Below are 12,381 nucleotides of genomic sequence, written 5' to 3'. Positions count from 1 at the left end.
AAACGAATCCCTTGTTCCTTCCGTTCCTCATCGTCCCTCCTACTGGCGGCACGTACGGTTCGTGCGGTTTTTAACAAGCGCATTGTCCAACAGCGATGAATAGTATTGTCGTTACGTCATCTTGCTCCGACACACCTTAACGACACACAATTGTCAGCCCTCGAGCGAAACATTTAAGCGACTGGAAGTTCGCTCGCGCTGTCAGAGAGAGAGAGAGAGCTCTTTATTGGCGTAGACAACACCGAAAGACGCGAAAAATCCGTTTTTCCACATTCGATTCCTGCAGCGGGAACGAACTTGCGTTCGTGATTACACGCTCGACTTTTTTCTCACTTATGTTACGCATTTCAGAGATAAATGATACATGAAGAGTGATTCCACTAATATTCGTTCTTCGCTATATCTTTTTTCTACTTTCGATCTAAGAAATCTATTGTGCATATTGAGAGCACCAAAACCATCGTCATCTCCGCTGTATATCTATTTCTCATTCTTATATTCTGATCAACATTTTATACACATTTTATAAGTTACAATCTTATTTATAAGTATATTTTTTATATTCCACTCGTGAATGATCCCACCCCTATGGGCAAAAATACAAGGGTTTCCGTTAAATATATTTCTGATTTGTTTATAGTAGTTTTTATTTGTACGGTTTGTTTGTCTTAAACATAATACTTGAAAGTTTCCCTCAAGTGTATATAATATTTTTCCGACGACTAAAGTTAGCCATGCTCTTCGATTTTATGATTCATTTCGTACGAAAGCGCGAGACGTCAGTTCCGAGAAACACCGCGCTTACGCAACCGTCGCAATTGCCCTGAGTTGACACCCCATAAAATGATCAGGATCGTTGCACCTCCTTGGCACCCCGAGGCAGCTGCAGCTCCTCGTTTATCGCCCGAAGCCGGCCTTGACAGTTTCCTCGGAAAGGAGCTCTCGACTTTCACCTGCTACGTTTACGCTAAGAATAAATTTGTTGCTCGCAATTTTTATACACGGGCGCCGCAAATAACGTCACATTCGCCTTCGTAAACATTAGGCGACGCGATAAATCATCCGGAAAATTGCCACGAGGGTGGCAGATCTGTCACCCTTCTCTAGGATGAGCGCGCGTCGACTATTTAAGTATCGATGGTGAGGCGATCAACCCTCGAAAGAGGAAAAGAGAGGGAAGGGGAGAAAGACCCACCCTCGTCGTGATTCCTATCGCACGTTACACTTGTATCCCCTGAATCCTGTGCTCAATGACTCATGTTTTTACGACGATCGCGACAGCAAATGAGTCAATTCTTTCGCATCACGCAATTGCCAGTAATATCGGCGAAACATCCGTTCCGCTTCGCAAAACGACGTCACATCAACCGAGTCCTGAATTAAAAATCGCCGATAAGTTTTCATCCGTCTGAAGATTAATCCGATAGGACCCGTCAATGACTCTACAATCGCGACTTTCCTTCGGTCTGGTAGAAGTATACTTATTTCTCGGAGTTCTTTAATTTTCGGCCAATTATAACTTACTCACTCGTCGATTCTTTCCAGAAAGAGGAGGGAATTATCATTTGACCGATCAGTTTTTCATTAGTATCCGAACGCAAATGTCCTTTAATTCCCGCCGCGACTAATTCACTTCTAATTCCAACGCTCGCGACCGACATTACGGCGCACGTTCAAATTAGGCGGAAACAAACAAGCCCTCGATAGCTAACGAGGCCGTAATCGCAGAAACACCTCGAGCAACCCCGAAACCACTCGTATATGTTTCTCCCTTCGCAACAGTGACGGCGCGACTAAAAGAGAGAGGGGGCTCACAGAAGGGCCTGAGGAAAGGAGTTGGTACAAATGAATTGCGGAAGCGCGCTGGATATTATACTGATCCGGCCGTCTGAGTAACCTAAAATGTGTCTGCCGAGTTAACGACTCGGGCCAGGTGGGTTCGCTATTGTAATTATACCGCGTCTGTCGCGCGTTTCACGTCCTGGCGATCCGTGACACCGCATGTCCGAACGGATATTTGCGCGATAAAAAAGAAAATGAAATAAATAAGAGTGGAAGTGTGTGTTGAAGGCGAGCGTGTTTCTTTCGGATCAAATATAAAGAATTGTCCACGTTGTTACTGCTTGGAAAAAAAAATATATATAAATATTAATATTTTTACAATTATACAGGATGTCCTAAACTTTTCTCAGTTCCCGTGTGAGCAGAAAAGTCATGTTTACAAAATTTCGTAATAGTTAATGAAGAGTTAATTATTTCGTCCAATTAAAAAAAACGACTCTAATTTTATAGATTTTTTTTTACATTCTGCCTGAAGAAATGTTTATATGAACATTTTCTCATAAAATGGCATAAAAAATCATCTCTCAAAATATTGGACAGATATTTTGTGCGTTAAAGTATTCGTTAGAAATATTACCCAAAACGTACGTTATCATTATAGATCTATCTCAGAACACTCGTTGGACAACAGCAGCTATGGTAAAAATAAGGAGGAATTAACGGTAGTCCTGCGTTTGTATCAACATCCTCGACTCCCCGTGCGTGATCATCCGAGCCATTATATCTGTCGTATTCATTACCTGCATTAGTGTGTTTAGTTCACTGCGGAGGCCTTCTAAGGCTGTTACCCTGCGTATTTATTATGTGCACTTCGTATAACCGCGCGAAAACGGGGTCTAAAATGAAGAGATGTCTATCTAACTCTCCACCTTGCTTCGTCTCTCTTTCCTTCTCCTTTTCTCGACACGTTGTTCTCTGTGCATGTTCTCCGCGGTGTAACGTGCGCACGATCGTCCCAAGCCAGGTCGCGTGTGAGTGTATAATGTAGGTTGCTGGCACCTTGATGAAGGGTTCGCGTGACGAGTACCCTCTATCTGCCAGTATCCTGTCTCTCTCCTGACCTGCTCGTCCGCACCTCCTATTCCGTGCGGTTCACAGTCCACGGTTAAACGCTGAAAAAACGCGACGATGATGACGACGAGTCATTGGATAACGTTCTTCTTGCCGTTTTCTCTTACGTCACATTCCTCGAAGAATTGTGTTAAACGCGTGTCCTAACAATCTGTATTTTCTCTGTAGTGACGCGCCTCTGGTAGAAGCGAAAAAATTCGATTCAACCGTTCGACTCTAGTCGGTCGAGACAATCTCTGTTCGCCCGATGTTCCTTCTCTCTCTTTCTCTTTTATACTTCTTCTTCAATCGATATGTCTCAGACCGACACAAAAACAAACGTTTATTACTTTTGTCTTCGACCACCCTCGATGAAACAGTCTGAACCTTCTTTTCCGACAATATTTACCAATTAATCAAGTTTCGGTGTCCAACTTTCCTTTCTCAGGTAACAAAACTTGAGGAAGCAATAAATAAGGAAAGAATGACGAGAGACGAATGGTCTTAAAAGCGAGTGGTGAGTGTCAACGTGGGAAAAGACATGCCCTAGAATCCTGGAAGAGGACACGAAATATTTTGAGGGCACCCCGCGGGCGCGAACAAACAGACCTGATTGGTCCGTATTGTCACTCGGCGGCCTGACATATAACTCGTTCTCAATTTCATACCGTTCGTACTAACGACGCTATTCGAGCATCACTATTGATATATCGATCGAGCGAAAACGCGGCCTATTTCGATTTTTCTTTAATAACGTCCGGCGGGAACAAGCTTTGCAACCGTTCGAACCGTTCTTCATCGGTGAAGAACAGCCGTCGAAGAATAAAGTTTTACAAATTCTGCGCGGCAAAGTCATTCTTCTTCAAAGATCGTTTGAATCTTCTCTCAAGAAGAATGTGCCGAATTTATTATCGATTCGAACTAATCTCGCTTCCCGAAGTCGCGCGACGACGTCCCAAGGTTATTCTCCTCCACCTACGGGGCTCTCTCGGCGTTTTGTAATTACGCGCCGTCTGTCTGTCTTATCCGAAATCATTCTGCACGTAAGCTATACGCTTATCCAATTATCATCTGCTTTCCGCGCGTAAACACACGTTCTACCCGCAGACCTTATAATGCCTGTATAAGCCGAGTCTGTCTGATCGCGTTCTGAAGTTGCGAGAAGGTGGCCCCCGACATTCAAAGATAATTACCCAGCTACCCGAGAGAGCTGCTAAGTATTTCGTAATTAGAGGCCTGCCGGCTTATCCGAAATCGCACTCTCGATTACAAGCGGTACGGGGTCTTATCGATTATCATCTCTTACCTCCTGCATCGCGCTCTCACTTTTACATTCCTTTACCTTGTTGCGACTTCAACGCGCTTATCGCAGCGACGCGAGAGGTGGTAACAAGCGCATCACTTTGACGGAGACCTTAAATTGCGATCGTATTTCGATTTCGTAACTATTTCTTTGGAATGTCGAGTTATCTTACAATAATTTACGCATTTTTCTCATTATAATCATTACAATTCAAAATTATAATCATTACAATTTGCCTCATATACGTTTAGTAATAGTTGCCAAATATTGGATGAGTGCAAGCCCGATTTGGTTTATTTCACCAAACCATTTAGTAACCAAGCTACCAAAGGGTTTTCTTACCAAATCCTTCTTTTAATGCAGTTCGATATTAGCTATGATTAAAATATTTTTGACAAAATCGTTCGTTGTATATTTCATCGGATTAATATATTGTAATAATAATCTATGGGAAAAGGTCAGTTTTGCTTCGGCATTGATGGATCGAGTGAAAAATTCAGATCCTATTAGAATCTCCTGTAAAATGTTTTTCTATATAACTAAATTAATATACTATCTTCCTTAAATTATGTATTTTCAAAGTGACGATCGCAACGATAAATTTACCAAATTTATCTTTTCCATATTTCAAACTATAATATATTAACAAGAGAAAAAATATGAAAAAGGGAGGATATATTTATTCGGTGAGTACTAATAACACTGAAATGTCTTCATTCAAATAAACAATTGTTCTGATGAGAAATCTCAGATCTCAGCGAAGCTAAGTGAAGGGAAACTCACCGCCAAGTGGGATCGCCAAGTATCGATATTCGCGCGCGAATATACCGGTCGCCGACGATCGCAATCAGGCAGCAATGACGAAGTCGAACGAGCGAACGCGCGATTTATCTAACACATGGCTTTCTCTGCGGCCGGCGGACAAGGTAGCGACGTAATGGCACCGCGTGTCATATGTCATACATTGTTGCGCATATGAGGAGGATTCGTGGGCGTTAATGGTCGAGCCGCGGAGCTTATCCGGAGTACATCTAATATCCATGTGAGCTGGACAAACACATGGTGTATATAGCCGACATTGATCGCCTCGGTAACACATCAAGGTTGCGCTTTAGTAACGGCTACATTTCTACTGACAAACAGCCCGGGGTTTCGCGAGCCGACGCGCCCTGAGGAGACGCTCGAAAATACACATTCGGTACTACGAGATATGAGGTGGCAAAAAGGCCGTCTTTTTTCTCTCTCGCTCCTCTCGAAAATTCTACCAATGGATCGAGTAACTTCTCAATCGTGTAGAATCAATTTCCTTCGCTCTGAACAATCGATCGAATATTTTCACCCAAGAGAGTGAATCTGACGCTCGGTTATTCAGATGAATATTCCAAATAACTTATTTTGACGGTAAAAGCAATTGGTCAAAAAAGCGATATCACTGGAAAAAAAAAATGTGCGCGATATAGTGTAAAGATTGTTGGAAATATTACTCGTATGAAATATTACGCGATGAGAAGCACTGGCCTAGAGTATCGTAAGTAGATTATAGACAGGTAAGAGGCACTGGGATTACCCGCTCGAATCGGAGGAGGCACCTGTTTGCGCAATTCTCGAAGGCACTTCATAATTGCGCGTTGCGCACGGCTTATCCGAAATCACACTTACGGTTACAACCGCGCGGCTTATCGGATTATCATCTACTTTCTGCACCGCATAAATATATTAGCGGCGCGTTTTGCTCCTAACATCGCCGTACAAACGTGCTACGATGTGAAACGAGCAAAGTGTCCAACGGAGCGAGTGATTAATACGTCCGCGATTGCGGGCGAGACGCTTAAGTGAATTCAGCATGATTCTCGTGAAAAATTAACTCACCGGAAAACGAACGAAATTGTGACGATACTGTGTGTGATTTAGATGGACTTAGTCTGAAAATATGTGCGCACGGAAAAAAGAATTCCGTTGGTGTAACTGAAATTTTCTGCGGACCAGACGAAAATTTGCTTGTAGAAAGATTCGTGCTGGGGATTGGTCAAGTTTTCAACCGAGGTTCTAATAATACGAGATGTAGATCATTTTACGAGCGGTCCGTATATTCGGAATGAATTTTTCAACCTATCTGTCCACCCCACTTACTAGGTGTTTTGCAATTAGCCTTATCGCAGCATCTCTTCGCGAGTTTCCAACGGCTGGGATTGCGGTCTTGCAAATTTCAACCGGCATAACGCGTATCTAAAATGCNAAGGAACAAACGATTCCCCCCCCCCCCAGCCTTCTCTTTCTTTCGCTCACCTCGCACGAATATTTCATAATTCCGACGCGGTCACTTATGGTCTCGGTCGGTCGCAGCTGCGTGAACTGCCCCGTACTTTATTAGCATACCTGTAAAAATGCGCGCGTCCACGCGTAAACGGATGCGCAACGAATTACACGCCCGAAATTCAGGTAAATATCTCGTAAAACGTCAGTTAATGGCATCCATTAGTTCGGGTATATTTTCGGCTGTGTCAAAATCTGACCGTATTGTCGTCTACCGTTCACGAATAAAAGACGCCCTTCAATGCCGCGGTTCATGTCTTTAGAGTAGTTTCTTAGGAATTTTTTCAAATTTTATCAGTATATTGTAATAGAGATGCACACGTGTACAATTAAAAAAAAGATTGAGCATACCGAAGTTAGGATAATTACAATCAAAATTAACACTATTAACGTGTAAAAAGGATGAAAAGAAAACTTGTAGAAATATTATGAAAAAAAAAAAAAAAAAGAAATTGATATGTAAATTATACTAATTCAATAACGGTTGAAGTACGTGACAGCTAATTTGTAAAGATTTGGCAATATTGTTTACGCTATATTCCATCTTATTATGGTTAAATAACGCAAAAGATCAAAAACCAACAATATGAAAAATATATCGGAATAATTCGGTCTCTACTAGCGTATATTATGTGTGTGTATCAGGGATGTTCCGATTCGTATCGATACTTTGAGTTTCAATATCGTATCGGTTCAAGACTTAGATATCATTGACTCGATACGAACACACAATTTGTGTTCTATTATTGGATAGTAATAATCGTAAATATATTCTTATTTCAAGACGGTCTCAAATATTATCTTTAGACATCAATATGACTTCTTTATTGATTAAAGCTAAGCGGTACGAATCAAGCGACATACAATGTGCGAAATATTTTAAACGCACTTTCTCAGAAAGCTTGTTGAAAAATAAATCAGTGTAGTCGTTTTCAAACTTCTCTCTGATAATACATAGAATTCAGAATTTCATCATTATTCAACAAGTAAAGTAATATCTAAAAAAAAATGTGTTAAAAAGTAATAATATTCGTCGTTATCTTTTTAACAGTACACGGAAAAAAAAATCTGGTTCAACCAGATGCGTTCTGATTTCTGAACAGAATTTCTGGTTCTTATGATCCAAATGCGGTTCTTATAAGCAGAAATTCTGTTTAACCAAAATGCATCCGGTTGTTCCTCCTCTCTCTCTCTCTCTGGCTAATACAACCAAACTTTTTTTTCGTGTATTGTCACGGTTCAACTACCTTAAATGCGATTAACGAGCGGACGAATACGAGGAACCTCTTGCGGTATCGCATTATGATATCTTCAAGATAACTGCCGAACGATTTTGGCACGCTCGGTCAAATCGAGAGAGAGCCGTAGAAGAACCTCTTCAATATAACCACCCGGTAGGAACGCGATTTTATTCTCCCCTCTCCCCCCTCTCTCTCTCTCTCTCTTTCTCTCTTTCTCAAATTGCAGCTCGGTATCTCCGAGACAACTCCAAATCGTTTGCGACGATCGAAAAAAAAATTCGCGAAGATATTAACAAATTTGCAGGTGTGTCGCAAAAAATGTTGAGTGTCTGAACATGAATAAGATCAAGATAAATTTTGGGAATTGAAGAACTTTGCACAGCACTTCTCAGACTGTGAGTGTAAAAAAAGCTCAATTTTTTATGTCAAGAATATATATTTCATCGCAATAGTTTTTACGCACGAAAAGAAATTTGGTTGAATTGACAATAAATAAAGCAAGCGCGTTTTGGGCCGAAGAAAACAAGAACGGTATTCGTAAGAAGTAGAAACTCCGCGCGATGTGATGCCGCAGAGAATCTTTGCAACCTTTCCCCTCCTTTCTTCAACGTACTCGCGATCGACACGCGTCACTTACCGGCCGGTCTTCGTGATGATCATCTCCGTGCCGAGGCTGTTGAACTTTTTCCAGAGATCCCTGGTCTCAAGATGGCACTCGACATCACGCAGCTCGTCGGAGTTACAGCTGGTCCTGAGACGCACCTTCGTGTCCTCGGCCATGCTGACATCTTCGGTGGATTTCCGCGACGTACCACCCAGCTCGTCGGCCGGCATCCTGTTCAGCGGGCCGTCTTCGACGCTGCTGCACTCCTCCACATCGACGTCCGCCTCCTCCTCCTCATTCGTAGATTTCTCCGTGCCCTCACTTTCGCCCTCACCTTCACCCTCGCCCTCGCCGTTTTCAGCCTCCTCGTCGCCTCCTAACATAGTTTCTTCCGTCATCACCGTGGTCCGTGCGACGATGTTCATCGGCGATGATCGAACGCCTGCAAGAGATGGATTTTGCGTTATAGTCGAAAAAGTACATCATTTCATCGAGACACGCGTGAAAGCATTTCGGTGACATTCAGCCAGATGAAAGAAAATGTTTGCAATCTTGAAATTTCATTAAAAACGAAAATATACGTTTGAAAAAATTAATTTTCTTCGATGTTATAAATAATCATACAATTTTCTGAAAATCCACATACATATTCTTAAAACAACATGTGTCGTCAGTAGAGTTTGGAAAATAATTCTTAAATAAGGATAAAAAGATTTTATTGTACGAATAAGCACTTCAATTTGCCTGTATAAATAAAAACAAAACTATTTCTGCCTTTGAAGCATAAAGAGGGCAGATAATAATAATTTTTAGACGATAAATCTTTCCTCTTCTTTCCTACTAATTTTCCTACCGAGCGGAATCGTGTAAGCGAAATCACCATTTGAACTGATAATATATCTGAAAGCAGAAATATTTCCAAAAATCACCTCTTGCCATTTTCATCGTAAAACAATCAGTTGTCAAAATTGCAAACATTTTACTTTCTGTTGCTCGTTGGAAATAGATCGATTTTCTTCACCGGTATCTTCTTAATAAGCGAGCTTCGCTTTTGGTTGAGACGACTAACAACGAGTCGCCGGGTTTCTCGAGCGATTTTCGCGACGTCGCTTCTCAGCTACGGGATTTATTGCGAACGAGCGATAGTAAGCCGACTGCTGCAGCTAAGAAACGCGGAAACAGGATTCCCGGTGAACAGGCGTACGCGATTATGGCGAACCGCGTCGATTTAAATGAGCGGGAGAGATGAGCTCGGACGATACCGTTGCCTGTTAATTAATCGAGCGGGGAGCCCGCATCTGCCACAAGGTGGCCCGGCGCCTAATTAAACCGTCAGATTTTCAAGAAAGCCGATCCGCCAGTGTACACAATGTTAATTGCGCCGGCCGCGCGATATCGATCTGTTAATTTGTACTATTCCGCGCGAACAATGCGTCTTCCGGCGTGCGTTTATCTCAAATTGGATCCAACGCGCACGTACGCGCATATACGCGCGCGTATTCCGGGAATATTTATCAGTCCCCGTCGTCATCGAAAAAGGTTGTTGCTCGTGAAGAAGTAAAATGATTACACGGAAAAACAATATTATTTAATCGGTAGAATTTCCAACAGTGTGCGTAATTGTAGTAAATCTTGATTCAATAGGGAGGGGGAAAGAGAGAGAGAGAGAGAGATTATTGAAACCAACATGTTACAGATTTTTATAATAATTTAAGTATTAGTTTACATGATATCGCTATTGAATCAAGAAGATTTACAATTACGCGTATTGTTGGAAATCCCGATTCGAAATTTCGATGCTACTTTGACACTCTTAAGGAAGTATTTGAAACATTGTTAACGTAGATCATTTTTAGAATTATTTGAAAAAGAAAAAAGTATGAGACATATGATACAAAATTTCAGAATTGTATGTTTTATAATTAAGAAAAACTTCATCTACTAAACAAAACGTTTCAAGTAAAGATAAGCTCTTAAGAATAGTTTGAACCTATTAGATGGTTTATAAAAATCTACTTTGACGATATTACATTTGTTAGCTTTTTAATTACTTTAATTCTACAGATTTAAGTTTAATGATGAAGTAAAACAAAACACTAAAATAGCGGAACTTTGATGAGATTTGAGATAGCACAAAGTAGGAGTAAATTATATTATTAGAATTAAAATTGCGTGAGCTTATTTTCATCTTATCTCTTCTACTGTGCTATAGAATTAAAAGTTTAACATAGGACTATAATTTCGACTCGAGATTCTATTGTTTTGACAGAATTTTACAACCCGCATTCTTATTTCCATTTTATTCCGCGCGTTTACCGTAATGCACGTACAGTAATGATTCCGTAATTTATTCATGTAATAAGAAAATCGCACTAACGAGGATCGAAAAATCCAACGCTGAACGTTCATCGAGACCGGTAAATCATGGTATTATCCGTCACATGACGCGCGTGTTTCCACATTTTTTATTATATTTCACAAATGAATAAGACGAACGAAATTCCTCCCTTTCGTTCACGTCGATGATATGACGCGAGCGTTCAGCGAGCGTTACTACCATCGTTCTTCTTTCCGGGTCGTTGAAACAGGAAGCGGAGAAGCGAGTTTCTGTCGTGACGCAATATAATCGAAAGATGATGGCCGCAGGAGGAAAGGTACATATCGTCCTTTTATATGAAACTTTATAAGAAACTAAAGCAATCAGTCGGCGGACAGGTCTTATTTGAAGAACTCGCGCATATCGATGATGATTGACCGTCGATCGCTCACAGGTACCGATCGTATCCCGGTCGTCGGACGTTCCAGCTTCTGGTTTCGCCGTTTCTTCTCCTTGTCGCGCGTGCTAAAACCGGTTCTAGGTTTGTTAAATTCTCGACGGCAGCGATAACAATAATGACATGCGTTTCGGCAGTTTATATTTCGTTTAAACATTTATGGCACTTTACGAACGACTTTCTTAAAAGTTCTCGAAATTTCTTCTCTTCGACTTCGAGAAAAGTGGAAAAAGAATACGTTCGTTAAATAATGGAATGGAAAGTATTAAACTTGGCGAACAAAAGTCGCAAGCAAAGCACGCAGGTTCCTCTTCCAGTGCTCTGAGAAACATTGACATCCATGAATATATCTTAATCTGACACACTATAGTCGCGTATTCAGGAGCGCTAAATGAAAAATATCCCCGTTACGAGTTTCCTGAATTTCGCGAAAAGAACAACGCGGACGAAGAAGGCGACGGTGGTAGTTGCGCGCCTTAAACGCGCACTGTAGTTACGCGCATCGCGTGCCGCTCGTGCGTTGCGTGCGCTCACATCTGCGTGCACGCACGCACGCACACACGCACCCGGCTAATAATAATGCGCCGACGGAGGCCACGTCTGTAGTTCGCGTTGCGGCACGCGTGTCACGTCGTTCGCGAGTTACGTGCGAGAAGCGCGCGAACTCACACGCACGCTTCCTCTCTCTCGTTGCTTCTTCTTTTGTTCTTCGCTCTTTTTCGCAAGGTTTCGAAATCGCTCCTGAGTCTCTTATTGAGCCATCGTTCGAGCACTGCACTGGGGAGTTCGTACGAAACAGCCGGTTGACGCTCGATAGGGGAAAAAAGAGGCCGGTGTGTTAAAATTAACACCTCGTCGCGTTCCTCCGTCGCGTGAGCCGCGGATGCGACGTCAACCGGTCTTCTGCGACGTCACGCATAGGGCGAAATTGCGTTGCCGCTTGTTAATTTCCGAACAATTGGCTTTCCGGCCGGGAAGACGCGTTCGCGTCTTTACAAAAGTGCTACGTATGAGTAGTGAGAACTAGTTCGAGAGAAAAAATATTATTGAGGAATTCCGGAAAATATATATTGAAAACAATAGCTGTTTTCCGGAAAAAGAGGCGTGCAAGTCTCGCATATCATCAACATTTCAACCAAATTTTAACGTGTAGTAGTTTAACATCATTCACCAATATAAATACTGTTAAATTCGCAAGAGTCGATTCCTGAGAGAAACCTACATTTTCATTGTTTCAAATTATATATATATATA

General features: G+C 41.8%; 1 protein-coding gene across 3 annotated transcripts in view; it reads right to left on the bottom strand.

Moving 5' to 3' along the window:
* Positions 1-12,381, bottom strand: part of LOC106751708 (T-box transcription factor TBX20-like) — a 50,291-nt gene that overhangs the window by 28,744 nt on the left and 9,166 nt on the right. For all 3 annotated transcript variants that reach the window (XM_014632735.1, XM_014632736.1, XM_014632737.1), the window contains one exon: positions 8,387-8,795. In XM_014632735.1, the coding sequence (XP_014488221.1) occupies positions 8,387-8,795 (409 nt within the window). The remainder of the gene's footprint in view (positions 1-8,386; positions 8,796-12,381) is intronic.

This window comes from Dinoponera quadriceps, unplaced genomic scaffold (assembly GCF_001313825.1).
Source record: "Dinoponera quadriceps isolate SergipeBrazil2010 unplaced genomic scaffold, ASM131382v1 scaffold115, whole genome shotgun sequence".
NCBI lineage: Eukaryota > Metazoa > Arthropoda > Insecta > Hymenoptera > Formicidae > Dinoponera > Dinoponera quadriceps.
The sequence above is the reverse complement of the archived record's forward strand: the minus strand, read 5'-3'. Positions and strand labels throughout refer to the sequence as shown.